The sequence below is a fragment of the Myotis daubentonii genome, chromosome 3, assembly GCF_963259705.1.
Source record: "Myotis daubentonii chromosome 3, mMyoDau2.1, whole genome shotgun sequence".
Taxonomy (NCBI): Eukaryota; Metazoa; Chordata; class Mammalia; order Chiroptera; family Vespertilionidae; genus Myotis; species Myotis daubentonii.
In genome coordinates this window covers 210,661,695-210,687,679 of record NC_081842.1, presented here as the reverse complement: position 1 = coordinate 210,687,679, position 25,985 = coordinate 210,661,695, and the positions used below count along the sequence as shown (strand labels likewise).

Here is a 25,985-nt window from a genome sequence, read left to right as displayed (position 1 = left end):
CTTGCGTGCTGGAGCCCGCGACGGATGCGCGTATCAGGGCGCAGGCGCGGGGAGGGGGTTGGGAGGAGGGGAAGCGGCGAGTAAGATGGAAGATGAGGAGGTCGCTGAGAGCTGGGAGGAGGCGGCAGACAGCGGGGTAAGGAGGAGCCGCCGCCCTGGGGCAGGGCCGGGAGGGACCCGGCGTGAAGGAAGCCTCCAGGGAGTGGGTCTGAGGATGGTTATCCCCAAGGAAGGGCCCCACACGCCGGGCCGGGGGTGGTGGAGAGGCCCCCGGTCTCTGAGCTCTGTGAAGGCCTCTTAAAGGGGCCGCGTTCCATTTCTCCCTCCACCTTTGCCCGGTGCGTCTCCTTCCGTCCCCCGACGTGCGCGTCACTCGGGGCGCCCCACCCGCCACCCAAGGCCTCTTTTCTGGGCCCCCGCGCCCGCTCGCTCGCCCGGGCCCCTTTGACCCTTCCTTTCCCGTCGGACTCTCGCCTGAGGCACCATTTTATAAAGTTCATGTGCTTTGATGAGGAGCGACACTGTGTGTCGTGGTGGGGCGAAGCGGGTGGTGGTGGGGTGCGGACCGGGACGGCATGCCGGGCTCCGCAGAGGGGCAGGAACGGAAATAGTCTCTGAGCCCCTCAACTCTCTACTAAAAATCCCCCACTGCTCTGCGCTCTCCGCCACGGTGGGCGAGCGTGGGTTTTTTCCTTTCAGTTTTACTCTGAGAGCCCGTTGCGGACGGGTCTCCCCAGGGGACTCCGCCCGAAAGACCCTCAGCCCAGCGGGCAGCCCGTCTCCCCGGGGACCCAGCCAGCGATCTGAGCCCAGAGGGAGTGTGCTCGCCGGGGGTCGAGACGGGCGGGGTGCGATGTGCAGCGTAACGTGGCCGCATTCCAGGGAAAAGAAGGGGAAATAGTGCTCGCCTTGCTTTGGGGAGTTTTCATTGACTTCCAGAAGCTGTAGGAAAGGAGCTTATCCCAAGCCTGAGCAGCCTAATCCTCTTGGGTCCCTGATTCATCGGGCCTTTTCAGCGTCTGTGGCTTCATGATGACCCGTGGGGAGATGGGGAGATGTCTTTTTTGGCCTCCTCGTGTTTGTGTCTGCTCAGGGCAGGCTCCAGTGACAAATACCTTAGCAGCGGTTCTCAACCTGTGGGTCGCGACCCCTTTGGGGGTCGAACGACCCTTTCACAGGGGTCGCCTAAGACAATCGGAAAACACATATAGAATTACATATTGTGTTTGTGATTCATCACGATGCTTTCATTGTGTTCAATTTGTAACAATGAAAATACACCCTGCATATCAGATATTTACATAACGATTCATAACAGTAGCAACATGACAGTGATGAAGTAGCAACGAAAATATTTTATGGTTGGGGGTCACCACAACATGAGGAACTGTATGAAAGGGTCGCGGCATGAGGAAGGTTGAGAACCACTGCCCAGAGGTTTCCGAGCTGGGAGAGGGGCGTGGGGAGCCGGGTGTGCGAGGGCCGCACCGAGCTGCGTTTCCCTCTGCAAGTGCCTTTCAGGGCGCTGGTCAGCTGGGAAGAGGCCGAGAGAATGACCCTCGCAGCGGCGGGTGTATCCGGGAATGTGGACACTTGGCTTTGAAGTTTTTTTCTGGTGGTTCAGCATTTCCCTCACTGGTGTGTGTTTGTCCACGTAGCATGATTGAGAATTTGAAGAATTCATGCGTTCAAAAAGTAGTTAGTACAGTTCTTAGGGACTGACTATCGTCCTTGGAATTTGTCTTCAGTAAGGAGAGCAGTTGAAAGATGCTGCCGGGAGCGGCCGGTGACATCTGGGTGTTTATTCAGTGAACAAACATTTTTGAGTGTCTGCTGTGTGCCCGGCAGTGTGTGTGCTGAGCAGTGACTTTGTGCCAGAGAATGCAAAATTTCCGGTAGAGGCATCTATCGCCTACCACTCATAGGAGTGAATCATTCGGGCACCCCTCATGCCAGCCCTCTGCGGGAAAGCGTGGCCTACATTTTGAATGTGACTCAAACGATCAATTTCTTGAGCATCTTAGCCTTTCTTTGTTTTTCTCCATCTATTTTGAAGGGACATGAATTTCTCATATGAAAGGTGTAAGAAAATGGAAAACAAAAGTGAATGAAGGATTCAGAAAGTGGGGATTACTTTAGTTTTCAGGATGGGTAAGTTGCTTCGAGATCAGCTAGCCCAGTACTGCATTTTACAGCTAACTACTAAACCCTAGAGATGTAAGGTGTAGCTTAAAAATTTCTGGTGCTTGTCCAGTATTCTTTCTACTATGTTTTACTTTAGTAAAACCCTTTAAAAGTTCTAGGTACAGAGATGGAACCCAAACCTTGCATCATTGAGCAGTAACTACCAAAATGCAAGATCCCTTATATTATCTGTTACTTATGTGAGCCATTGCAACAATCTGTAGAGGCACTATTCTCCTTTTTAAAAAAAAATATTGATGAGAGAGAGAGAAACATTGATTTGTAGTTCCACTTGTTTATGCATTCATTGGTTGATTCTTGTGTGTGCCCTGACCAGAAACCAAACCTACAACCTTGACATATGGGATAACACTTAACCAACTGAGCTAATGCGCCGGGGCCATTACCCTCCTTTTATAAACAAGTAAACTGAGTCTAGGCAGTAACCTGTCTTGTTCAAGGCCACGCAGATAATGAGTAGGGAAGCTGGGATTTGACCCCAAGCCTGTCTGACTCCAAAGCTGGTTTCTTTCTCTAGTATTTTGCTGCCTGGGGACCTGGGGAAGACTTGAGAGTTGGGCATTAACTTTCATTTTTAATGTGTTTACCTCAGACTTATATTTGAAGGCTCTTTCTTTTTTAATGTTTTTATTGATTTTAGAGAGAGGAAGGGAAAAGGAAAGAGAGAGAGGAACACCGGTGTGAGAGAGAAACATCAATCAGCTGCCTGCTGCATACCCCCTACTCGGGATCGAGCCTGAAACCTGGGCATGTGCCCTGACTGAGAATCAAACTGGTGACCTTTTGGTGCATTGGATAATGCTCAGCTAACTGAGCAACACTGGCCAGGGCTGAGGGCTCTCTTGAATTTAATTCCCTTTTAAAAATTCACAAAGGGTCTTATAAATGTGCACTTTTGAAGGAGAGGAGCCAGGGAGGGGGGATTGGAGGGGGTGGTACCCATCCCATCACTGGGAAACCAACTGACTATTACATGTCTTTCAGTTGCATGTTTAATCTTAACTTCAGGTTACCCTACCTCCCAATTGATATATGGTAATGAACATTAAGTTACTCCCTCCTTGCAAATACAAAACAAAACAACAACAACAACAAAACCTGAGTCCTGACAGGTGTATGCACTAAAAGGTTGCTGATTCAATTCCCAATCAGGGCACATGCTCAGATTTCGGGCTCTATCCTCAGTAGGGGCTGTGCAGAAGGCAACCAATTCATGTTTTACTCACATCGATGTTTCTCTCACTCCCCCTCCCTTCCTCTTTCTCTAAAAATCAATAAAAATATTTTAATTCTTTTTTTTTTAATTCTCACATGAGGATATGGTGGGGTTTTTTAAAATATGTTTTTATTGATTTTTAGAGAGAGAGATAGAAACATCGATGATGAGAGAGAAACATCATTGATCAGCTGTCTCCTGCATGCTCCATACTGGGGATTGTGCCCACAACTGGGGCATGTGCCCTGAACTAGTGGCCTCCTGGTTCATGGGTCGATGTGAGTCACACTGGCTTGGCAGGATATGTTTTTATTGATTTGAGAGAGAGAGAGAAAGAGAGAGAGAGAGAGAGAGAGACATCAATCAGTTGCCTCCCATGTGCACCCTGACTGGGGATCGAACCCACAACCTAGCTATGTGCCCTGACTGGAAATCGAACCAGCAACTTTTTGGTGTATAGTATGATGTTCCTACTAACTGAGCCCACCCGGCCAGGACTGTTGACTAATTCTTCAAGTGAACATTCAAACTTTATGAAATCCAGAGACAGTTGTAACTCTTGAAAATAGAGGCTTTTGGTGATCCTTGTCCTTCACACAAAAATGTTGACATTATGTTGGAATTTCTCTCTTGTCAGGACACCTGAGGTCATTGTTTCCTGCATATCTTCAGAATACTCAGTACAGTACTATTGTGTCATTCCAGGAAGACTGAATTTGAGAAACACCCAAAATATTCTGTAAATAGGCAGCTTTTTGCTTTTAGTTAGTATGGTGAATGCTTCTCTAATATAAAATTGTGCCTTTACCTGTTTCCTCCCAAGGAGTTACATCCCAATCAAAGGACAATTCAAGAAACATAACTTAGGCCTTGACCAGTATTTCTCAGGGGATAGAGTGTCAATCTGTGGACCAGAGGGTTCCAGGTTTGATTCTGGTCAAGGGCACATGCCCAGATTGCGGGCTTGATCCCCAGTAGGGGCCATGCAGGAGGCAGGTGATTAATGATTCTCTCATATCATTGATGTTTCTCTCTCTCCCTCTCCTTTCCTCTCTGAAATCAATGAAAATGTTTTTTTAAAAGGGGGGGGGGCGGAAGAAATATAACTTAGGAAATGCTTTTTTTTTTTTAATATATATTTTATTGATTTTTTACAGAGAGGAAGGGAAAGAGATAGAGAGTTAGAAACATCGATGGGAGAGAAACATTGATCAGCTGCCTCCTGCACATCTCCTATTGGGGATGTGCCCGCAACCCAGGTACATGCCCTTGACCGGAATCGAACCTGGGACCTTTCAGTCCGCAGGCCGACGCTCTATCCACTGAGCCAAACCAGTTTCGGCAAGGAAATGCTTCTTTAAAAGTATACTGCCTTTGGGAGAAATGCAAATATAAAATTGAGTTAATATTGATTCTAACTCTAAATTGTGTCCTCTGTATTAAGCACATCTCAGGGGACAAATAGAGCATTTTGTAATTGGAAGTTATCTTTGTGCTCGCCCCCAAAATTGTACCAACAGTTTGCTCTGTTTCTGTTGGTTTGAAGCTTTATTGTAAGTATCCTGTTGTTTCCTAGTCCATCTTGTTGGTAATGAGATAATTGCCTTTTATTCTTTTTTACAAAGGCAAGTCTTGTAGCAATTAGAAGATAATCTTTTGGACTAAGAATTCAAAATTACTTTCTGCCTTCATTGAGCCAATCAGCTGAACTTTACCACATCATTGTATAGGTATAAGCCTGTAGAAGGTGTCAGTAAACATTGAATACCTACTGTGTACCAGGCACTTGGGCACAGTCCAGTGGAGGGCCAGACAGGTAAGGCAGCACCAACTTGGAAGATGAATAGATGGGGTACCATGGCTGGCATCTTGTAGAGAAGGTGATGCCTAAACTAAGATTCAAAGGACCAGTTGACTTAAGCAGTATTAAGTTTGGGAGGAACAGGTAGAGTGTAGGGCCGATGCCTACGTAGGCAAGGAGGCAGTGAGGGAAAGAATCCAGCATTGGGAGAGCCAGTATTTCCTTCTGGCTGGAGGGTAGGGTGTTGGCAGGGCTGAGTGGAAAGAGATGAGGCCAGAGAAGTATGCAGGGCCAGATTGGGAAGGGCCTCCTTGTACTTGGTTCTGGGGAGCTTGGGCTTTTCCTGAAAGCAGAGGGGACCTTTGAAGGCTTTTTTATTTTTTAATATATTTTATTGATTTCAGAGAGGAAGGGAGAGAGATAGAAACATCAATGAGGAGAGAGAATCATTGATTGGCTGCCTCCTGCACGCCCTCCACTGGGGATCGAACCTGCAACCTGGGCATGTGCCCTTCACCAGAACCAAATCCAGTGCCCTTTAGTCCACAGGCCGACGCTCTGTCCACTGAGCCAAACCGGCTAGGGCTTTCTTTTTCTTTTTAAAGCAGAGTAGTGATATAGTTAGATTTTAATGTAAGAGATAAGAACTTCGATTTACTTCTCTTTAGCAAAGAGGCTGTTCTCTCTGAAGCATGGCTACAACCACACTTAGAGGAGTCTTCAACACTGCCTGTAACTGCTGTCGTTATGGAATGTATACAGTAGCTGTGGGTAGTGGGCAATTAACAGTTATTTCAGGGCTGCCTGGTGCTGATTTCCTTATGCCTGTCTTTGTAGTAAAGAAGGCACTTAAGATTTGTGTATCTGAAAGCACAAATCCTGAAGGAGCCATTTCTAAGCTATTCCTGGTCCTTTTGGGAAGATCGAGTGCTAGAGACTGTGAAGTCCTCCACGGGGGCTTTCTATAAAGCAATTGGCCAGTTTAGACATGATTGTGTTAAGCAGTCTGTCCCTGGAGCTCTGGAAAAAGATCGGTTTTACTGTGATTTCAAAGAAAGGAGGATAATGGCTTTTCACTAGTAACTTCTCAGCTCTTTTCATTGAGGCTGCATGGGGGGGCCTGTTCCCAGCATGCTCTGACTGTCAAGAGAGCTGCCATGGTTGCTGTGAGTTAGAAATTTGGGCAGTCACAAGCCTTCTTGCTTTCCCTTCTATAACAGGAAAGCACTTAGTGGATTGTTTTAAAACTTTTGGTAAAATTCTGCAAGAGAAAGGTACTTTTATTTAGATCTGATGACTTCAACATACTCTTTCATTCCACCTCTACACTGTGGTGCTCTCCTCCCTCTGCCCCCGCCAAACACACACACACACACACACACACACACACACACACACACACACAGTTGAACGGCAGTTTCTGGCTGTATCAGGTAGCTAGCCTTCACAAGGTGTAGTGTGTTCTTTCCTGCATACTTTCCCAACGGGAATAGAAGATTTTTCCTGTCAGGACAACTACTGACTTGTTGGTTTCCTAGGAGAAGATTGAGTTTAGCTACTATATCTGTGGCCAAAATGCAGAAAGAACTGGTTTTTTAAAAAGTAGTAACTGTAGAGATTTCTCTTCCTAAGTGTTTTTAACTCTGCTAACCTCTACCAAGCATGCTTCCCTTTAATGTGAGGTCTATGCAGGATATTGATGTGAAGATAAAGGTTAAAACCAACTACCGCAAATGTTACTAATTACCACAATTAGCAACAAATCCCAATAGTGATGCAGTGTGTAGATAAAGACTATTATCACTGAGGGTAGAATATTTCAAAAAGTCCCTCACAGTAGGTCATCCTCTCCCTACACCAAAGCTCCCTTATAAAATGAACACAGGCAATAAATCTTTTCTAAAAGGAATAGTAAATATGTACTGTTAAAATTACATTCTTCAGGGGCGTGGTCCTTGGAGGAGCTTGTACAGGGCCGTGAGGACTGGAGCCTGGAAAGGCAGAGCTTCCACCACTCTTCATTGACTAGAGAGCCAGATTCCCACCCCTCATGTCCTGGCCTTCTTGGCTTATAAAAGCATTTGTGACCCTCCAGAGGTCAGTTGCTTCTGCTATCTAGTTGCACATCTCACTGGTGAATGGACATTGCCTGCCGGGGTCCAACCCCAGCAGGTCCAGGGGTCCCCAAAGGTGTGGACGGAGTCGGCGAAGAAGGAATGACACGGAGACAGCGTTCAGTTGATCAGCAGCCTAGCCAGGATCTCCAGCCAAGTTCTGGTCTTGATCTCCAGAGAGGCTCTGCTTCGGATCTCCAGCGAGGTTCTGTAGCCATGTTCCCTCGCTAGGCTCTCCAGCCAGGTTCTGTCCAGGCTCTCCAGTCAGGTTCAGTGTCCAGGTTCCAGTCAGGTCCTCCTGCCAATCTCTGTAGTCAGGTTCAGTCCAGGATCCCTTGCCATGTTCTCCTGCTAGGCTCTGTCTCTAGGCTCCGAGACCAGTCCCTCTCCAGAATCCTCCGGCATGCTCTCGCCAGCGAAGTTCTTCTGTCTCTAGAGAATGCTCTGTGTAGGTTCTGTGCCTAGGCTCTGTCTCTCTTGGTCCTGTCTTCCAAGCCCTGTGTCCTTAGTTCTGTGTTCTGAGTTCTGTGTCTTTCTGTCTTGTTACAACTGTATTTATACCAGTTGATTCAATCCTATCAATCTCTATTACAAAGGTTAGGGCGTTTCTTATCTCCATTCCAGGGAGAAAAGATTATGTAGTTTAAGCATGATTGTTCATAGTTAAAGGGATTAATTACCCGCCTGGCACTTAGTTGAGGGGTTTTATTCCCTCCCTAACTTCAGGGGAAAATCCCTACCTGGGGATTCAACCTTTCTCGGAGAGGTGACCTTGGTTAAAACACAGCACCAAGAAGGTGAGCAAGCATATTAAGAACCGTATGCCATATATGCCAGGTCCCTTGAAACAGCAAGGATGGACCGGCTCCCGGCAATTGCCCATAAGCCTGCAAGCTCCCAAATCCCATAGGCCCTTTTTTATTGTATTTTTTTCTTTTTCTTTATTGATTAAGGTATTACATATGTGTCCTTATCCCCCCATTGCCCCCCCCCCCCGACTCAAGCCCTCAGCTCCCTGTTGTCTGTGTCCATTGGTTAGGCTTATATTTTATTGTTTTGTTTTGTTTTGTTTTTATTGATTTCAGAAAGGAAGGGAGAGGGAGAGAGAGATGGAAACATCAATGATGAGAGAGAATCATTGATTGGCTGCTTCTTGCATGCCCCACACTGGGGATCGAGCCCTCAACCAGGACATGTGTCCTGACAGGGAATTGAACTGTAACCTCCTGGTTCATAGGTCTATGCTCAACACAGAGCCACACCGGCCCCCACAGGCCTTTTTTAGATGGCATCTTGAGGGCTCATAGGCCAGGTAGACTGCAGTTTTACATTCATTATCCCATTCAGTCTCAGTGGTCTCATTGGGGTATAGATTCTATTGCTCATAGTGTTTGGGAGAGGAAATCACAGGAAGTATTCCAGCCCTGGCTGTTGGCTTCACTCTTAGTGACTTTTTTGTTTAGTTTGTTTACCTCTGCTTCTCAGCAGATAATTACATAGTTAAGCGCTTTAGTATGCTTAGTTGTTAGTTCCTTTGAAGTATTGTTTGTTTCTCTTAGGCTTAAGCGTGACCCCTGCTTCTGTAGCCTGGATGATGAGCTGATTAAGTTTTGTGTCTCTTGAGGAGCTTGAACTCAAGAGCCAAAAGGACAATGCTGCTGTTAGTTGTAATAGTAAGATCAGTGACTGCAAGCGAGATAGACGCTGATTGAAATCTTGACCATAGATGGGAAATAACTTTTTAACTTCTGGCCAGTGGAAAGAGACAATATAAATAATTTCTGCTCCGCTCTCTTGAGAAGACTTAACAACTCTACTATCTTAGGATCTCTGTATCTATAGTTGCAGACTGGCAGCCCCTGGGTATTTGGCCTAAGATTTGGGGGGCTTGTTTCTTAAGTATTGAATACCTTTACCTGGATCTCAGTTGCTCTCCTCTCCTCCGCAGCCCCTCTCTCTACCCCTTCCCATGCTACTGTCTGTTACCTATTGTGTCCTGTTCTGCTGGCTTTAGCCATTTAGTTTATTGGCTTGGCCCTGGAGACATTGTTTGCTGTCCCTGCTGAGTACCTTCAATGACTGCACCCTTGGGTGTTTGAATAAAACCTAGTAGTGGGGAGAAGGTATGGTGACTTTGTTCCATCCCCCAAATCTGTTTGTTTCTTATGGGAGAGGAGCCTTGCTGTCTTCATTTTATAAAAGATAGCAAGGGTTACTAGTCAATAATCTTTCTCCTCCATGGCAATAGAAATCAGAAGACTAGGTTCAGGGTTCAAATGCCAGGTCTGATTTTTGGACAAATCACTGCCTACCTTTCTCTCAGCTTCATTTTCTCATTTGTAAAATTGGATGAATCTGCCTTGCCTGGTGTTGAGAGTTAAATAATGCATCATTCAAAGGCAGATGAGTGTGAGGGACACTGTTCCCTTGCTCTCCATTCACTGACAGTGTGGCCTCTGTCCAGTTAGGGTGGGAAGTTCCTAAGACTGGCTGAGGGCTAATATACTGTTTCCTCTAAGAGTTGTATTACTTAGTGTTGTATGAAAACCAAAAGGGGAAAAACAGTAATGAACTGAAGAAAGAGGAGCCCCATTAGACTTTATCCCCTATTTTATTCCAGAGATAGGGCTCACCACCATTACTCCCACCCCTGCTCTGCTTCTTGTTTGTTTAGCCTCACCCAAGAATATTTTTTGCATTGATTTTTAGAGAGATTGGGAGTGAGGGAAAATGCGAGTGGGGAGAGAGAGAGAGAGAGAGAGAGAGAGATTGATCGATCAATGTAAGAGAGACACATCAATTGGTTGCCTCCCAAACGTGCCCCAACCGGGGCTAGGGACGAATCTGCAACCCAGGTACATGCCCTTGATTGGAAATCGAACCTGCGACCCTTGGGTGCAAGGGCTGACATTCTAACCACTGGGCATACCGGCCAGGCATGCTCCACTTCTTTTTTTTTTTTCTTTTCTTTTTTTTAAAATATATTTTATTGATTTTTCACGGAGAGGAAGGGAGAGAGACAGAGAGCCAGAAACATCGATGAGAGAGAAACATCGATCAGCTGCCTCCCGCACATCTCCCACTGGGGACGCGCCCGCAACCCAGGCACATGCCCCCGACCGGAATCGAACCCGGGACCCCTCAGTCCGCAGGCCGACGCTCCATCCACTGAGCCAAACCGGCCTTGGCATGCTCCACTTCTTTAAGGTAAAGTTGGCTGTATGGATTCCCTGCCTCATGGAGACCCTTTGAAGAGTCACTCAAAGCAGAACAGTACACTGTCTCAATATGGCAGTTACAAAGTTTTTGAGGCCCTCCAGCCTACGATACATCTAAATTGTTAGGCCTGTTCTCTGCTGAAGAATTATATCCTTGTGGGTACTCTTCATAGATTTAAGATCTGGACTTCCGATTCCAGCTCCTGTGGTCTGCTCCTTGGCCTGGGTGCGGGCAGGCTGTATTACTTGTCAGCCTTTATCCTACCTTATTCATTCCTGTGGCACCACCAGCCACTCTCCCGAATGTTTTTCCTTTTCCCTTTTGAGGTTTAGGGTTCAGTTCTGTTGCTTGCTAGTTGAGAGGCTTTAGGCAAATCACTTAACTTCAGAGCATGCCGCAAGGCTGCTGTATATCCCAGGGGTTGTGGTGAGGATTAGAGGTGGTAAAGGGAGGACACAATGTCTTCCTTACGCATACCTCTGGCAGGTACTTGGAGAATGCTGCTGCCACCACCACTGCTGAGAAATTGCTAAGGCAGCCTTAGCTCTTATTTTGAATATGAATAGTGTCTCTGATTTCAGACCCAGATAGACCGAGTTCATATTCTGGCTTCACAAGGATTACTTCCTAGTCACTAAAGATGGACAATAAACAATAATGTTCTATTTATATATATATACACATATATGTGTGTACTATACACACACACACACACACACAAAATGAAGAAAAATAAAGCAGATTAAGGGCATATAAAATGACTGGCAGGGGTGCCATTTTGTAAAAAAAAAATGTCTGAGGCGGCCTCAAATAAAGATAGGCAAAGCGACCTGAAGGAAGTGAGAGTGCCCGCTGCGCAGAAGCTGGCGGAAGTGCATTCAGGCAGAGGGAGCTGCCAGTGCAAAGGCCCTCGGACTGGAGCATGGTTTTTTTTTTTTGTTTGTTTGTTTTTTATTTTATTGATTTTTTACAGAGAGGAAGGGAGAGAGATAGAGAGTTAGAAACATCGATCAGCTGCCGCCTGCACATCTCCTACTGGGGATATGCCCGCAACCCAGGTACATGCCCCCGACCGGAATCGAACCTGGGACCCCTCAGTCCGCAGGCCGACGCTCTATCCACTGAGCCAAACCGGTTTCGGCAGCATGTTTGTTTTACCTGAGGAACAATCGGGGCCAATATGATGGAGTGAATTTTATTTTACATGAAAATTACCTCAGTTATAAAAAAGGGGCTCCTAGCTGGTTTAGCTCAGTGGATAGAGTGTCGGTCCGAGGACTCAAGGGTCCTGTGTTTGATTCCGGTCAAGGGCATGTGCCTCAGTTGCAGGCTCCACCCCCAGCCCTGGTTGGGGCGTATGCGGGAGGCACCCAATCCATGTCTCTTTCCCTCCCTTCCACTCTCTATAAAAATCAATGGAAAAAGATCCTCAGGTGAGGATTAACAACAACAAAAAGTATAAAGAAATAGGTGAAATCAATTAAAATTTTCTTATTTTTTTAAATATATTTTTTATTGATTTCAGAGAGGAAGGGAGAGAGAGAGAGAGATAGAAACATCAACAATGAGAGAGAATCATTGATTGGCCGCCTCCAGCATGCCCCCCACTGGGGATTGAGCCCCCAACCTGGGCATGTGCCCTTGTTCAGAATCGAACCCGGGACCTTTCTGTTTGTAGGCTCTATCCACTGAGCAAAACTGGACAGGGCTAAACAATTTTTAAATATTTTTTTTTATTGATTTCAGAAAGGAAGAGGGAGAGAGATAGAAACATCAGTGAATGGAACCTTTAAACAGACTAACTTGAATATATATTAAAAAGTCAGCTGATGAATTTATGACCTAGATGTCCCCCGTAGATCCTCTTGTCTCTCAACTTACCCAATCATGTTTCTCAGGAGTTGAGTTAATTCTCTGAACCTGGTGATGATCTTGAAGCATCACTGTAGAATCAAACCTGGCGTGATGTGACTGGTGCTTTAGCCAGGGAGGTAGGATAAGCAGGAGCACTGGCGATGGCCAGCTCTACCAGGCAGGACACTGCCACACCACTGACGTAGAGAAACAAGACAGGGATGAAACAGAATTGAACTAACCAATGTGAGAGTTGTTTAGAAAAGTCTCTATGGATTGTACATCTGGACTTGAAAATAGCCAGTGATGCATTTTAAAGGTACAAGGACCTTCCTTCCTCCCTCCCTCCCTTCCTTCCTTTCTTCCTTCCTCCTTCCTTCCTTCCTTCCTTCCTTCCTTCCTTCCTTCCTTCCTTCCTTCCTTCCTTCCTTCCTTTCTCTTCCTCTCTTTCTCTCTCTCTCTTTCTTTTTTAAAATATATTTTTATTGATTTCTGAGAAGAAGGGAGAGGGAGAGAAAGATAGAAACATCATTGATGAGAGAGAATCATTGATTGGCTGCCTCCTGCACATCCCACACTGGGGATCCAGCCCGCAACCCAGGCATATGCCCTGACTGGGAATCGAACCGTTACTTCCTGGTTCATAGGTCGACGCTCAACCACTGAACCACGCCAGCCAGACGAGACCTATCTGGTAGTTTTAGACCAAATCCCATCCAGATGCGTGGTGTGGGAGACATAGGTGCTTTGCTGGGTAGATCGCTCTCCCAGGAGACCCTGTCACAAGCAACCCTGTAGCCAAGGGAATGGGTGCTGATGTCCTGTCCAAGAATTAAAGCAATTAGGACCAGCATGGGCACTGCCTGCTATGGTGGAGTTCAGGGCCAAGCTGTGTTGGAAGTTATTTCTGTCTTCTATTGCTTCACAGGATCTTCATTTTTCTTTTCGTCTTCTTTTTTAAAATATGTTTTTATTAATTTTGGAGAGGAAGGGAGAGAGAGATAGAAACATCAATGATGAGAGAGAATCATTGATCGGCTGCCTCCTGCATGCCCTCCACTGGAGATTGAGCCCACAACCCAGGCATGACCAGGAATCGAACCATGACCTCCTGGTTCATGGGTCGACACTCAACCACTGGGCCACACCGGCCAGGCTACTTTTTTCTAAAATGGTGGCATTGTGTTCATCAGAACCTGTCAGGCTCTGGCTCTGAGAGTCAGCCTTGTTCTACTCTCAGGGCTCATGTTTCTTCTGCAGAACCCCTACTTGTAGATGTGTGCTTCCCAATTTGGGAGAGCTGGACAAGGCCATATGAGCCTGTGGGACATAGTGGTTCACAGAGTGCAAGAGGATTCCCTATTCCTTGAGTCTGAGAGAAAAATCAGAAAATGTCATCTTCTGAATTGCAAACTGACAAAGGCAAATTATCTGAGAAAAGCTACATAGTAACTATTGCTGATAAAAAGGGGTTATTTTCTAACTCAGCTGGTGCCTCTTAGACTTCCATTCACTACAAGATGACTTGGATTCTTAGGGCTCTGTTAGTTGCATTGGTGACCAGAGGATTCTGGTTATCAGAGAGGGGTGCGATGGTGGAGTAGGACTGCTCCTTTGGCACCATGGAGGAGGCCCTGCGGAGCCGGCAGCAGCAGGTCAGGCACCCGCTCCCGCCACCATAGTGTAACAGGTGCAGATTTAGGTTCGTTCACTGTCTCTTGTGAGTTTGGCTAGTTTGAATCAGTCCCCAGGGCTTCATCACCCCTGGGTGAACTGATAAAATCTGTTTCTTGAACATTCAGGTCTGGACAGGACATCTGTGATGGTGCTGTACTTGCTGTACTTTGTACTTTGCCTGTTTATTTCTCTTCTCTCCTTACCTTTTTTCTTTCTTCATCCATCTCTTGCTATTACAGGAGTGACCCTGTCATTGTAATCTGCCTGCCCTTGCAGGTACATTCCTATTCTCTGTCTCCTTCGTTCCTCTTGAAGACTGTGGCTATGTTACAAATCAGATTGTTTGAGGAGTCCCCTTGCTCTTCCCCTCTTACGCTTCCATCCCCTAACTTTTGCCAGAGGCTCACACAAGCATCATCACTGCAGGTTAAGGTCAGCAGCAGGCAGTGAAACTGTGCTTGTTCCTCAGGTGGGTTGAGGCCTTGACTTACGAGTTTAATTCGTTCCGTGACGGAGCTCGTAACTCAAATTACTCGTATGTCAAATCAAGAAGTGAACGAGTGAGACACGTGATGATGCTGGGCTGATGTAGCGTTCACTGTGAAATTCGCTGCGCCAACTAGCGGTGGGGTATCTGAAGCTGGCTCATAACCTGAATTTTAGCTCGCAACTCAAAGCAAAAAATCTGCCGAGAGACGGCTAGTATCTCGAAAAACTCGTTAGTCGGGACACTCGTAAGTCAAGGCCCCACTGTATCGACATCTGATATCATTCACCTTGCGGCTGTGGCCTCTCCTTTCCTCTCGCAAGGTACTTCATGATATCCTGCCTCCACTCTTTCCTCTGGTTTCGCTTGTTCTCTCAGATCAAGAAGTAGACCTCTCATTTTTGTAGAGGGGTAGCCCCACAGGGCAAGTGATACCTGCGTTTGATAACAGATCTTTTGTTTAGGGTTTTGACCCAAGGAAAGGAGGCCACCCACTTACCAAAGCACAGAGCACTCCTTCGCTTCTGCAGTGTGCTCAGTGCTACTTGGCAAAAAACAGAGTCTTTCCAGGAGAAGCCATAGGAAATCAAACTTTTTTAGCGCCTTGCCTCTGATGTGCTTATACCCTGACCCTTGCCTTGTGCCGTGTGACCCTCAGAGCAAAGAGTGATGAGCTTATGGCTTTCTTTCACTAGCCATGGAGGTTCAGCTTCTAACACAGGAGGAGCCTTGACCTTGGGCTGGGGCTCTGTGCATCCTTGTAAAAGGAGAAGGTGCCCTTCCGTAGTACGATTCCTTGTTGGGGCCCACTTCTAGATGCTTCTTCACAAAACACTGAGGACTCTTTAATCCCATCGGGCTGTTTGCATCTGGAGAAGATGGATATTCTCCTTGTAGTGCACACTAGGAGAGTTTCCATTCGATCCAGCTCTTCAGAGAACGATCCGAGAGCAGATTAATTGCCAGTCCTTATCCAAGTAGAGAACGGACTGACTCATGATACCTGGATAGACTCCAGAGCGAGATGCAGTGCCCTCTCCCGCTGCTGGCAGAACACTCCCTCTCCTGCTTGGACGGCTCTGAGCTCACTGGTATCCAGTGACCATCTGGAGATGGCAGGATCAGCTTTCCACCAGAGCTGCCGGGTTATATGCCACTCTAATCTGATGGAAGAATTCCTCAGCTCTGATAACCTGTCCTGCCTGATGGTTGGAGTTTGATGGGAGTGTTAGTTATCAGAGTGCCAGGGGGCAGTGTGGAATTCAGGGGAGAGGAGGGAGTGAGGATCAGTGGCTTTACCAGCATTTCCATGGATTTGAGCAATTGTGAGCAGCATCGGGTAGGGCTCCAGAAGCTTTAGTTCTAGGGCTACCTCTTCGGTGCCTCATCTGTGACCTTGGGTAAGTTCCTTGACCTCTCTGAGCCACATCACCCTCATCTGACAAACTAAAGCTACTTTGTCTATCACACAGGGTTGGTGTGAGCAGAAAATGAGTGGGAAAGTGTATGATAACCATAAAGCATCATATTGACGTAGGCATTATTTTTATTTATTTTTTAAAAAAATATATTTTTATTGATTTCAGAGAGGAAGGGAGAGGGAGAGAGTGATAGAAACATCAATGTTGAGAGAGAATCATTGATTGGCTGCCTCCTGCATGCCCCACATTGGGAATCGTGCCCACAACCCAGGCATGTGCCCTTGACTGGAATCAAACCTGGGACCCTTCAGTCTGCAGGCCGACGCTCTATCCACCAAGCCAAACCAGCTAGGGCGTAGGCATTATTTTTAAAGCCAGTAGTTTTATATTACATGCCAAGGATGCCTGTCATGTTCTAGTTTGGGGACAGAGGCACATTTACTTAGACACGGCCCATCTGCCCTCTTAAAGGGCTTTTCTGCACTCAGGTTCCATTTCCTGGGTCTGGGCAGATTCCCTATTTTCCCTAGGACCTTAGAGAGGAAAGGTGGATGAGGCCCCTCAAATTGAGCTAATGTAATGTGTATTTTACCACAGTTTTAAAAAAATCAGCTAATGTATTGGGCCCATTTGCCTATATTTCTTATTGGGTCCTCACAGTGATATGAAAGCAAGAGTTCATGTAGCAAAGTTTAAAAATGTATAGTTTTCCCTTAAAATCTTGATAGGTTTCTCCTAAAATAGCAGAGCAAGTGCTCTTTGGTGCCTTTGTAGCTAGCCCCTTCACTTCCCCACTGTGCTCCCTACGTATGGAGTTCAGTTACTGGCCTGTGGAGGCATTTAGTGTTAACCCTGTTAAAGGTGTCTAAGGGAGCCTAAATCCCTCACATGGTAAACTTTGCATTTATGTGGAGGAACTTGAATAGGCAGTGTCATTTTTAGACTGGAGCAAAGTGATACATTGTGAAACTTTAAAACCATAAGTTATTTGTGGTAAGCCTTAGAAAGCCCTTATAAGGTAATGGACATTAGACTAAGGTAAGACAATATTTACTTAGGCAATATCACTGGTATTAATTTTGAAAAAAACTTAGGAGAATTATAGTTCTGACAAACTGTGCTTTGGCATAGATTTTCTCTGAGTGTCTGTCAGTTCACAGGAAACTTCCAGGTCATTCCCTGACTCTGGGTGCCCCTTTTTCATTCTGTCAGTAAACAGTCACTGGGTACCACCTTGTGTTACAAGTTTGAGTGAGAGTTTTTTCATTCTAGAGGTTTCCTAGCCAGAGGGTTCATGGTACCTACCCTCAGAATATAGTCTGCTGTGCTTGCCTAAATATATTTTGGGTCTTTCATAAAACAAAATATTTTAAACAACTTAACACCAATCAAAATGAGTATCGTTGTCAGACTGGATTTAAGTCTAGGTTCATGTTGTTCATAGGAGACAGAAATAAGGACATTGGAAAGATGAAAACTAAAAGAGAAACATATTCCAGGGGAATACTAAAGAAAATGGGCACAGCTTTATTAATACTAAACAATAGATTTATTTTTAGAGAGGGAAACATTGATTTCTTGTTCCACTTACTTATGCCTTCATTGGTTGATTCTTGTATGTGCCCTGACTGGGGATCGAGCCTGCAACATTGGTGTATCGATCGGGTCAATGAGCTACCCAGCTTAGGCCTAAACAATAGATTTTAAGGCAAAAAATGATCACTTCATAATAATAAACTGTTTAATTTCCTGGAAAGACTAATTCCTGGTCCTTCACATAGTCAGTAGTTCAAACAAATTAGTAAGAATTTAGAAGATTTGAGCCATACAGTTAACCAGCTTGAACTGCACCTATAACTGCAGAATACAGTCATTCTCAGGACACGTAGAGCATATGGGCCATTCACTGGGCCCTGAGGTGATCTCAGCAAATTTCAAAGACTTTGTACTAAGGCAGTGACTCTGAAAATTTTGCAAGTAATATACTCCTTTGAAAAGCCCATGTATCTTATAAGTTAGGGTTTCTGAACTTCAGCACTACTGACATTTGGGACCAGATAATTCTTTGCTGTGGGGGCTGTTCTCTCTATTATAGGATTTTCACAGCATCCCTAGCCTGTATCCACTAGATGCCAGAAGTACCTCCCTTCCAGAAGTGACAACCCAAAATGTCTCCAGACTTTGCCAAACTTGCAAGGTTGGTGGGCACGATCAGCCTTGGTGGAGAATTGCTGTTACAGACCTTCTCTCCAGAGAAATACATAATTTTGCATACAGTTCCTTCCCTCTCCAGTATCTAGATCAGTGGTTCTCAACCTTGGCTGCACATTAGAATCACCTGGGAATCTTTTTAAAATCCTGATATCTGGGCCTCATTCTCCGGAAATTCTGTTTCTTTGTGACTAATGTTGTGGCCTCACCCCATAACAAAGAAACAGAATTTCCGGAGGATGAGGCCCAGAAATCAGGATTTTAAAAAGATTCCCAGGTGATTCTAATGTGCAGCCAAGGTTGAGAACCACTGATCTAGATGGTCTTGCTCTCAATGAAGATAGTTTAGTTGGGACCTTTCAGTCCGCAAGCTGACGCTCTATCCACCGAGCCAAACCGGTTTCGGCTAGTTGGGACGTTTTGTAAGAAAAAGCAGCGGGTCAACCCAGGAGCCTGGACGTCTGGTCTGTGCTCGTCCCACAGCTTCCAGGGTGTGGGCTTCATGGAGTTCCTGGTGCTGAGGGTCTGAGGCTTGAGACTGCCATGGAGTTGCACTTCCGTTTTGTTCTAGGCCTTTTGCTAGGTGCTAATTACAGTTCATATCCATGAGAGTGAAAAAAAATAAAATAAAATGTGATCCATGAAGGAATGAAAAAGGGAGACCTTATCTCTGAGGAGCAGGCAGTTTAACTATATGGGACCACAGACCTTACAAAGAAGAGGTGGACAGCCAAGCTGGGTTTTGCAGGATAAAAAGGAGTTTGCAAGGGGGAGGACATTGCAGGCAGGTGGACCAGCACCCTAGGTTCTGGGGGTTAGTAAGAGCTCAGTGTTGCTGTGGTGTAAAAAAGAAACAAAAGATAAAGAAAGGTCTGGGTGAGGTGTGCTTAGGAGCTTGGACTTGATCGGTCAAGTAGTTGAAGTATTTGAAGTGGGGAAGTGACACAATCAGACGTGTTTGGAAAGGTGGTTTGAGTGGCTCTGTGAAGGACAGCTGGGAGGCTAGGAGACTCGTGGAAGGCAATGCAAAGAACCCAGCTGAATAATGAGGCCTAGAACTATCACTGCGGCTGTGGGAACGGAGGGAGATGAACCGCAAGGAGTCAGGTCCCCAGACCCCAGAGTTTAGTAAAGGGAGCTCCACATCCCTTATTTCGAAGGACACAGTCATGTCCCTGGCCAGAGAGGACACTGCCCTTAGCTCTGAAAATAAAGGCGTAAGTTTTTATTTGAGAGAGATTTTTTTCCACTTTTTATATACATTTTTTTCCTCTAGGAAATAGACAGACGGTTGGAAAAAAAACTGAAGATCACACAAAAGGAGAGGTAAGGCTACTGTCTGGTCTGAGGACTCATGCTCTCTGCCTTCTGAGAGCTGGGCAGTCAGTGGTGGTCTCCAGCTGGCTCTTAGGGTTAGCAGGTCAGGCTCTTGGGCAGTGAATCCTTCCCTCAAGCATGTGGTGGCTTGAGGTTTGGGAGTGAGGCTGGAGTTTCCTCCCTCAGTGCGCACCCTGTGTGAGGTGGTTTGATGAAAGTGGGGAGGTGACAAGTCAGAAGACTTGGGTTTAGGCCTGGCTCTGCTCCCCATTGCTCTGATGTTTGGGACAATCCCCCCCACCCCCACCCCTAGTCTGGACATCAGTTTCTTTCTCTCTACCATGAGGTTGGACAGATGATTTCTCTGGGCCTTCTGTGACTTGGTGGCTTAGGGCGTTATGGGGTATCCTGGAAGAAAAGATTCTCAGAACTTCTTAGACCTTGAGAGATAGCTTCATCCCCCAGCTTCAAAGCAAAGGCAGTGGGTTTCCAAAGCAGGTGGAAGGTGACTTCAGCAGTCTGTCTTTGGGCTCAGGTAACCTGCCAGCTTCCCACAGGGACACGGGAAGGAAGGAGGAAGAGAGGGCCTCTCTGGACTTGCCTAATGGGCTGCACAGATATTCCCCACCTGCCTGCCCAACAGCTTTCCTGGTTCCCTTCCTCTTAGATCAGATTGCTGGCTCCTTGTCTGCTCTTCTCAGCAACTACACTAACCCCTGGTTACAGTCCCCTTGCCATGCCATTCCTGTCCTGCCCAGAACTTACTGTAGTTCCCCTGACAGCAGCTGGGCTCCTCCAGTGCCTACCCCTCCTGACAATCAAGAGTCTACTGACAGCCCCGTGGGCTGTTCGGTTCTGAAGAGAAGCTAGTTGACGGCTCTGGGGAGGATCTTGGTGGCTGTTAGGGGTGGTCATTCCTGCTTGGATCCCTTTCCCCTGTGGCTTTTGTTTTCTTTTCCTTCCTATGTTGTTTTCCACCTCTCCTTGTGGACACATCGCCTGATGTGCACATCCACCAGCCTTGGACAATGCTTCCACTGCCAAGCACTGTTTCTAGGATCGTCCTTCACCCCACCCCCGCCGCGTGCAGCATACCAGAGCGCCCTGGTGAGGGAGGGGTCTCTCCTCAGGAGCTCTTCTGAAGAGGTGATCCAGTTGTTTGGTGTAGCTTGTCTCTGGGAGGCACAAGTCACTTACCAGAAGGCTGAGGCAGTTTGGTAAATCCTGTCTTGGTGCCAGGCAGGGATGGCGGAGCGGGCTCCTTGGTAGTTTGGTTTGAGCACATGTGGTGGGAGACCTTGTTGGGAGTAAACACTTTGCTGACCCCAAGCTAAGGGGCTCCCACCACACCGGCCTGTTAATACTCTGATCTGTGTAGGGAAGTTGGGATTTTAACAGAAGTCATTGGATTCTGGACCTGAAATATTTTGCCACAGGGGCCATGTAGTGGTTGATGTAATTGTAATGAACATGAATAGAAGTCCAAGAAAATGAGACGGTGTTCCAGCCCTCTTGGTCTGGGGTTAGGTCTCAGGAGCAGACCTGTGGATTGTGTGAGCTTATGGCAAGGTTGCTCTTTGAGAAACCTTCCTGAGGAATGAGAATTCTGATGTCTGGTCAGAGACCAGAGAATAATGAATAGAAATAGGAGGTGGAAAAAAGTAAAAATAAATTAAAAACGGGGCGGGGGAGAAATAGGAGGCGTAGGAGGAGAAAAGTGATCAGGAGTGGGTGTGGGACATGGATGGGGTCTCTTCAGTCAAGGATAGGAGTTGTGAAGCTGTGTTTGCTCTTTGTCAGCAGGAAATCCAAATCTCCTCCCAAAGTGCCCATTGTGATTCAGGACGATAGCCTTCCCACCGGCCCCCCCCCACAGATCCGCATCCTCAAGAGGCCCACCAGCAACGGTGTGGTCAGCAGCCCCAACTCCACCAGCAGGCCAGCCCTTCCTGTCAAGTCCCTAGCACAGCGGGAGGCAGAGTACGCAGAAGCCCGGAAGCGGATCCTGGGCAGCGCCAGCCCCGAGGAGGAACAAGAGAAACCCATCCTCGACAGGTGAGTGTAGCTGGCAGGGCTGACTGTGGACCCCCCACCAGGCCACGGGGAGGAGGAGGCGGTAGAGGAGGAGAAGGAGAAGAGAGCTTGACTACAAGCCATTGTCTCTCTAACTATTCACTTGGCAGAGAAGAAAAAGTCCATTTCCTTTCGTCTTTCATAGTAATATCAGTCACCCGTTAACCACGTGATTTGCAGAGAAGCAGGACGAAAGCAATGGCAGGAGCTGGCTCACTCTATTGAGCTTTGGGTTAGGAGTCTTTACCTTGGCCCAACGCTCTGGAAAGTCTGTGCTCATGGTTCTGCGAAGGATGTACTTACTGTCCATGGTCACTGCCTCTGGACAGCTTGGCCCTTGAGCACTCCCCCTGCCTCCAGATGAATGATGGTGAGTCAGACCGGGGGGACGAGTGCTACAGGTGCCAGAGGTGGACATGGGCCACCCGCCCCATTTAGGAGCTTTCCAGCCTGGAGTGCTCCGAGTCCACTTGCCAAAGAAGCAAGCTCAGGGAGCCAGAGTTGGCTCATAGCCATTGTGACTTCTGCCCCAGCTGCAGGGGTGGTTGGTTTTAAGATTTGGGGTCCTCTTTTCAATCCTTTTTCAGGCCTCCCTCTGATCTTCTTCCCTTCAGGCCAACCAGGATCTCCCAACCCGAAGACAGCAGGCAGCCCAATAATGTGATCAGACAGCCTTTGGGTCCTGATGGGTCACAAGGCTTCAAACAGCGCAGATAAATGTGGGCAAGAAAGAATGCTGCCGCCGTCACCACCTCCTGGGTCGTCCGCCACGGGTCGCACTGCCTTGGCAGACAACTGGACTTGAGCAGAGGGAAGGACCTGATTAACTTGCACTGTGATCCCTTTTGCTCCTCCCACTGTGACCTTGAACCCCATGCACTGTGACCTTCCCCTTTTCCCCCTTCCCACTGTGATTGGCATGTCTACAAGGGCTGTCCCAAGTCAACGGAAAGGGAAAGGATGGGGGTTAGGGGACTTAAGAGAGTCAGACAGTGCCACTTGGCCACTTGGGGTAAAGCCAGTGCCAGCAATAACAGTTTATCATGCTCATTAATTTGGGATTTCAAAACAAATGAGAACTCCCATCCACCCACCCCCAAGTGCATGTCTTCGTCACTTAAAAGCAAGTTCCATTTGAAAATTATCCTTTCTTTTTTTTTTTCTTCCTATTTTTGTTTGTTTATACAAATACTGATTTGCAAGAAAAAGTGCATGGGAAGGGTTTTAGCAGTTTAATGAATTTTTAATTAAGAAAGGGTAGTTTGGTAGTCTACTTAAAAATGTTTCTGGGAAATTTACTAGAAACATTAACCAATAGGTTTTTGGTGAGCTTAGCTTCTGTATTCCTACTGCCGCCCAGAAAAGGGGCAGGGCTCTGTAGCCGCCAGGACAGATGAGCACCCCATGCCTATACCTCCCTCCCCCCAGCTAAGTCCCAGGGCATCATGGCCCTACCTGGAGACTGGGCTCATTCTATAGGCTCAGAGAGCCTGGGGAGGGTGCCAACCCCACCTCTAGTATTTTGGGAGACAGGGAAAGTGAAGAGACTTTCCCTTCCCAATCCCCTCAGGGTGGCTCCCTACCAGCCAGGCTTGCTACTTCTAGGAGAGAGCAGGGAGTGAGACTGCACTCCTGAGCTTAGCAGTAAATGATGTGAGGCTTGCTCAGTATTTTGCTGTCAGCACAAGGAAAGCCAGGAGAGAGTCTGGCTCCAGGGCTCAGCCTCCTGCCTAGTGTGGTCAGAAGGTGTCTGTGGAGTGCCATCTCCAGTGATGGCAGCAGCTCGGCAACTGTAGCTGGTACATTTCCTTTGTGAAATCACCACCTTGGGAGCAGACCATTCTGAATACATACGGGGAAAGACAAGCTGTGCATTGCAGATGGGTGATGACAGACTGCTTCCTCACAGTCCTAGGCTACCCTTCACCCTTTTTCCAGAGCCAGGGCCTGGAATGAAGGCAGTTTCCCCTCTGTCCCTGGAGCCTAGGGATTTGCTTTGGCTCCTTGAGGTGGAAGAGACGAGGAGGGCGGCTGCCCAGAGCAGCTCTGTGTGTGTCCAGTCTGGCCCTCTCAGGCTTTCTCTGGTCTCTTCTGTTGCACTGCGCCTTATCCCCCAGCCAGCCAGCCAGCCTCCCACTCAGTGGATGAGTTTTGGAGTGGCGGGTGTGATGTTTTTGTGATTAGGGCAGCTTGTGGTGGCCAAGGTGGCAAGCTAGGTTTTGGAGTCTCACTCTACCTTTGGTTCACCTGGCTCTTGGCCTTGCCCTGTGGGAATGTAGGCCAGGCTCAGCAAGCCATGTCCCACTACATTTTCCCCGTAGAAGGAAGGGCCAGCTGCCAGTTGAATCAGCAACTAGTCCGCAGCACAGTCTTGTAACTGTGTGAAGCCAGATAATTGTCTCTGAGCGGAGCTGGAACAGAGAGCTTCGGTCAGTAAGAACCTACAGGTTGTTGAGTTGTGACCGTAGACTATTCTGGCAGGGAATTACCTCCAGGTGTGGGCAAGGGAGAAGGTTGATTGCTGTCTTTAGAGTTCCACTGCCCTGACCAAGTTTCTTCATTCTAAATGTGTAGTGTCCATCCCTCCTGTAATAGTGGTTTCTGGCCCGAAGTGAGACTGTCCTTTCAGTTGGAGAAGGGCGCAGAGGTAGGCCAGATGGAAAGGCCAGAAGTGCTGATTGCCCAGCCATTGGGACAACCTGTTCTTGCCCCCCGCCCCTAATGGAGCCAGAGGGAAGACTGGCTGATGGGTGTCTGTGGATGAGGATATAGTAGGGACTGGTGCTCCCACCTCCCTCTGGCCAAAGATGGGGCTCTGCCCACTGTGTGCCTGTACCTCCTTGGCTTCCCAGATGGAGAGGTAGCAAATTTTTTAAAAAGAAAAACGAAAACAGTGAACTATTGTGTTGGGGGAGGTGGGAAGGGAGATGGGAGAACGGTTTGGGGTGGTGTGTGTGTGTGTGTGTGTGTGTGTGTGTGTGTGTGTTGGTAGTTGTCTGTAACTTTCCTTAAGTGCTTTTTTTTTTAACTTTTTTAAGTAAGCTGCGGGCTTTGGCTTAGAAAACCCCGGGGGGGTGTAGGGGGCAGAAACCTGAGGCTGCTGCCCTTTATCTGCCTTCATGGTACTGTCCCTTTCCCCCAGCTCCTCCCTCACCCCATGAGCCAAGCCTCAGACCTTCCAGCTAACTGCTTCCCATGAGCCACTACTCTGTTGTCAGCCTATAACCAAAGGAGCTGGGGGTCTGGGCCTGGTGACCAACCCTTCTCAGCCCACTCAATCAGGGTGCTCCCCACCTGCAGGCAGGAGGCAACACCCTATCTGCTACCATCAGCCCCTTCCAGAGCCCACTGCCCCGCCCTGCCCTGTCCAGTCCAGCCATACCCTGCTCTGCCCCATCTGGGGATGCTCTGCTCAGGGATGGGCCGGTAGGGCTACCCCAGCCTCCCTGCTAAGCAGAGACTCTGGAAACCTCTGGGGTCCTGTTTTCTGGCCATGTGATTCCAAGGGTGCACATGGGCCCCTTGGGTGTCTGAACAGAAGGGCATGGGAGGGAGGGCTGCACCCCTGCAGTCCTGCTCTGCTGATCTAGCGGGCAGCTGCCCACCCCACCCCGCACCGCGGGCTCCTGAGTCGGCAGATTAAGCATTTTATAAATTGTATTTTAAATACATGTTTTAAACTTGTCAGAGCCTTGTCCTCATTTCAGTCCCTGGCCTCCTAACTTCTTGCTGTGGCTGCTTATTTAACCACTGGGAGCTACCTCTGCTCGGTCCCAGGGAGGGGCTCGCTCTCTGTTAGAGAAGTAGGTCTGAGGTGGTGTGTGTGTTGGGGGGTAAGGACCCACACCCTTAGGCTCCAAGGGGAGGGGACCCCTAGGCCCTGGGGCTCTGTTGGTGAGAACATGGGTGAGGCCCTTCCTGCTCTTCCATGGGGTCTGCCCCTTTCAGGGGTCTTTCCCAGGTACTTCCTTATGTTTCCCATTCCCTTTGAGCAAGGAGGGAGAATTCCTGCCCTTGGGGGTCTCTTAGTCCAAAAGGAACACCTCAGCTCAGCTGAGGAAAATCCCAGCTTTGTCCTTGAGAGTACACAGGGCCACGTCCAGCCAGAGCCCCAACCCTGGGCAGGGTTTTGAGGTCCATCTTGCTTTAGGGGTTCCCAAGCCTAAGGAAAGCTGGGGCCCTGTGCCCTGAGAGCCCAGTGGAGGGATGAGAACCTGGGTGGGGGTCTTTGCTGGCACCAGGAAGCAGGTGAGTGCCCAGAGGGCAGGGGCCCCAGCACTGGGCACAAAGGCTGAGGTTCTTGGTGTTTATTGGCTTACCAGGCCACAAAAGCAAAATCCAGCTGTGGTCCCTGCCTGATGACCTATCTGTCTGCAGGTCTTAGACAGCT

The 25,985-nt window shown here is 47.8% G+C and overlaps 1 protein-coding gene and 1 long non-coding RNA gene across 3 annotated transcripts; both read left to right on the top strand.

Moving 5' to 3' along the window:
• On the top strand, positions 1–25,282 carry SZRD1 (SUZ RNA binding domain containing 1). 2 transcript variants are annotated; one of them, XM_059691111.1, is made up of 4 exons: positions 1–136; positions 19,482–19,531; positions 21,326–21,577; positions 22,210–25,282. In XM_059691111.1, the coding sequence occupies exons 1-4, from the start codon at positions 86–88 to the stop codon at positions 22,310–22,312; spliced, it is 456 nt and encodes a 151-aa protein (XP_059547094.1). In that variant the 5' UTR covers positions 1–85; the 3' UTR covers positions 22,313–25,282. The 2 variants fall into 2 exon arrangements, with proteins under 2 accessions (XP_059547094.1, XP_059547093.1); XM_059691110.1 differs by having other exon boundaries at positions 3–136; positions 21,323–21,577.
• Positions 12,865–16,020, top strand: LOC132231631 (uncharacterized). Its single transcript, XR_009452099.1, has 2 exons — positions 12,865–14,559; positions 14,826–16,020. It is a non-coding gene; the product is annotated as an uncharacterized LOC132231631 (long non-coding RNA).
• Positions 25,283–25,985: the final 703 nt, after the last annotated feature.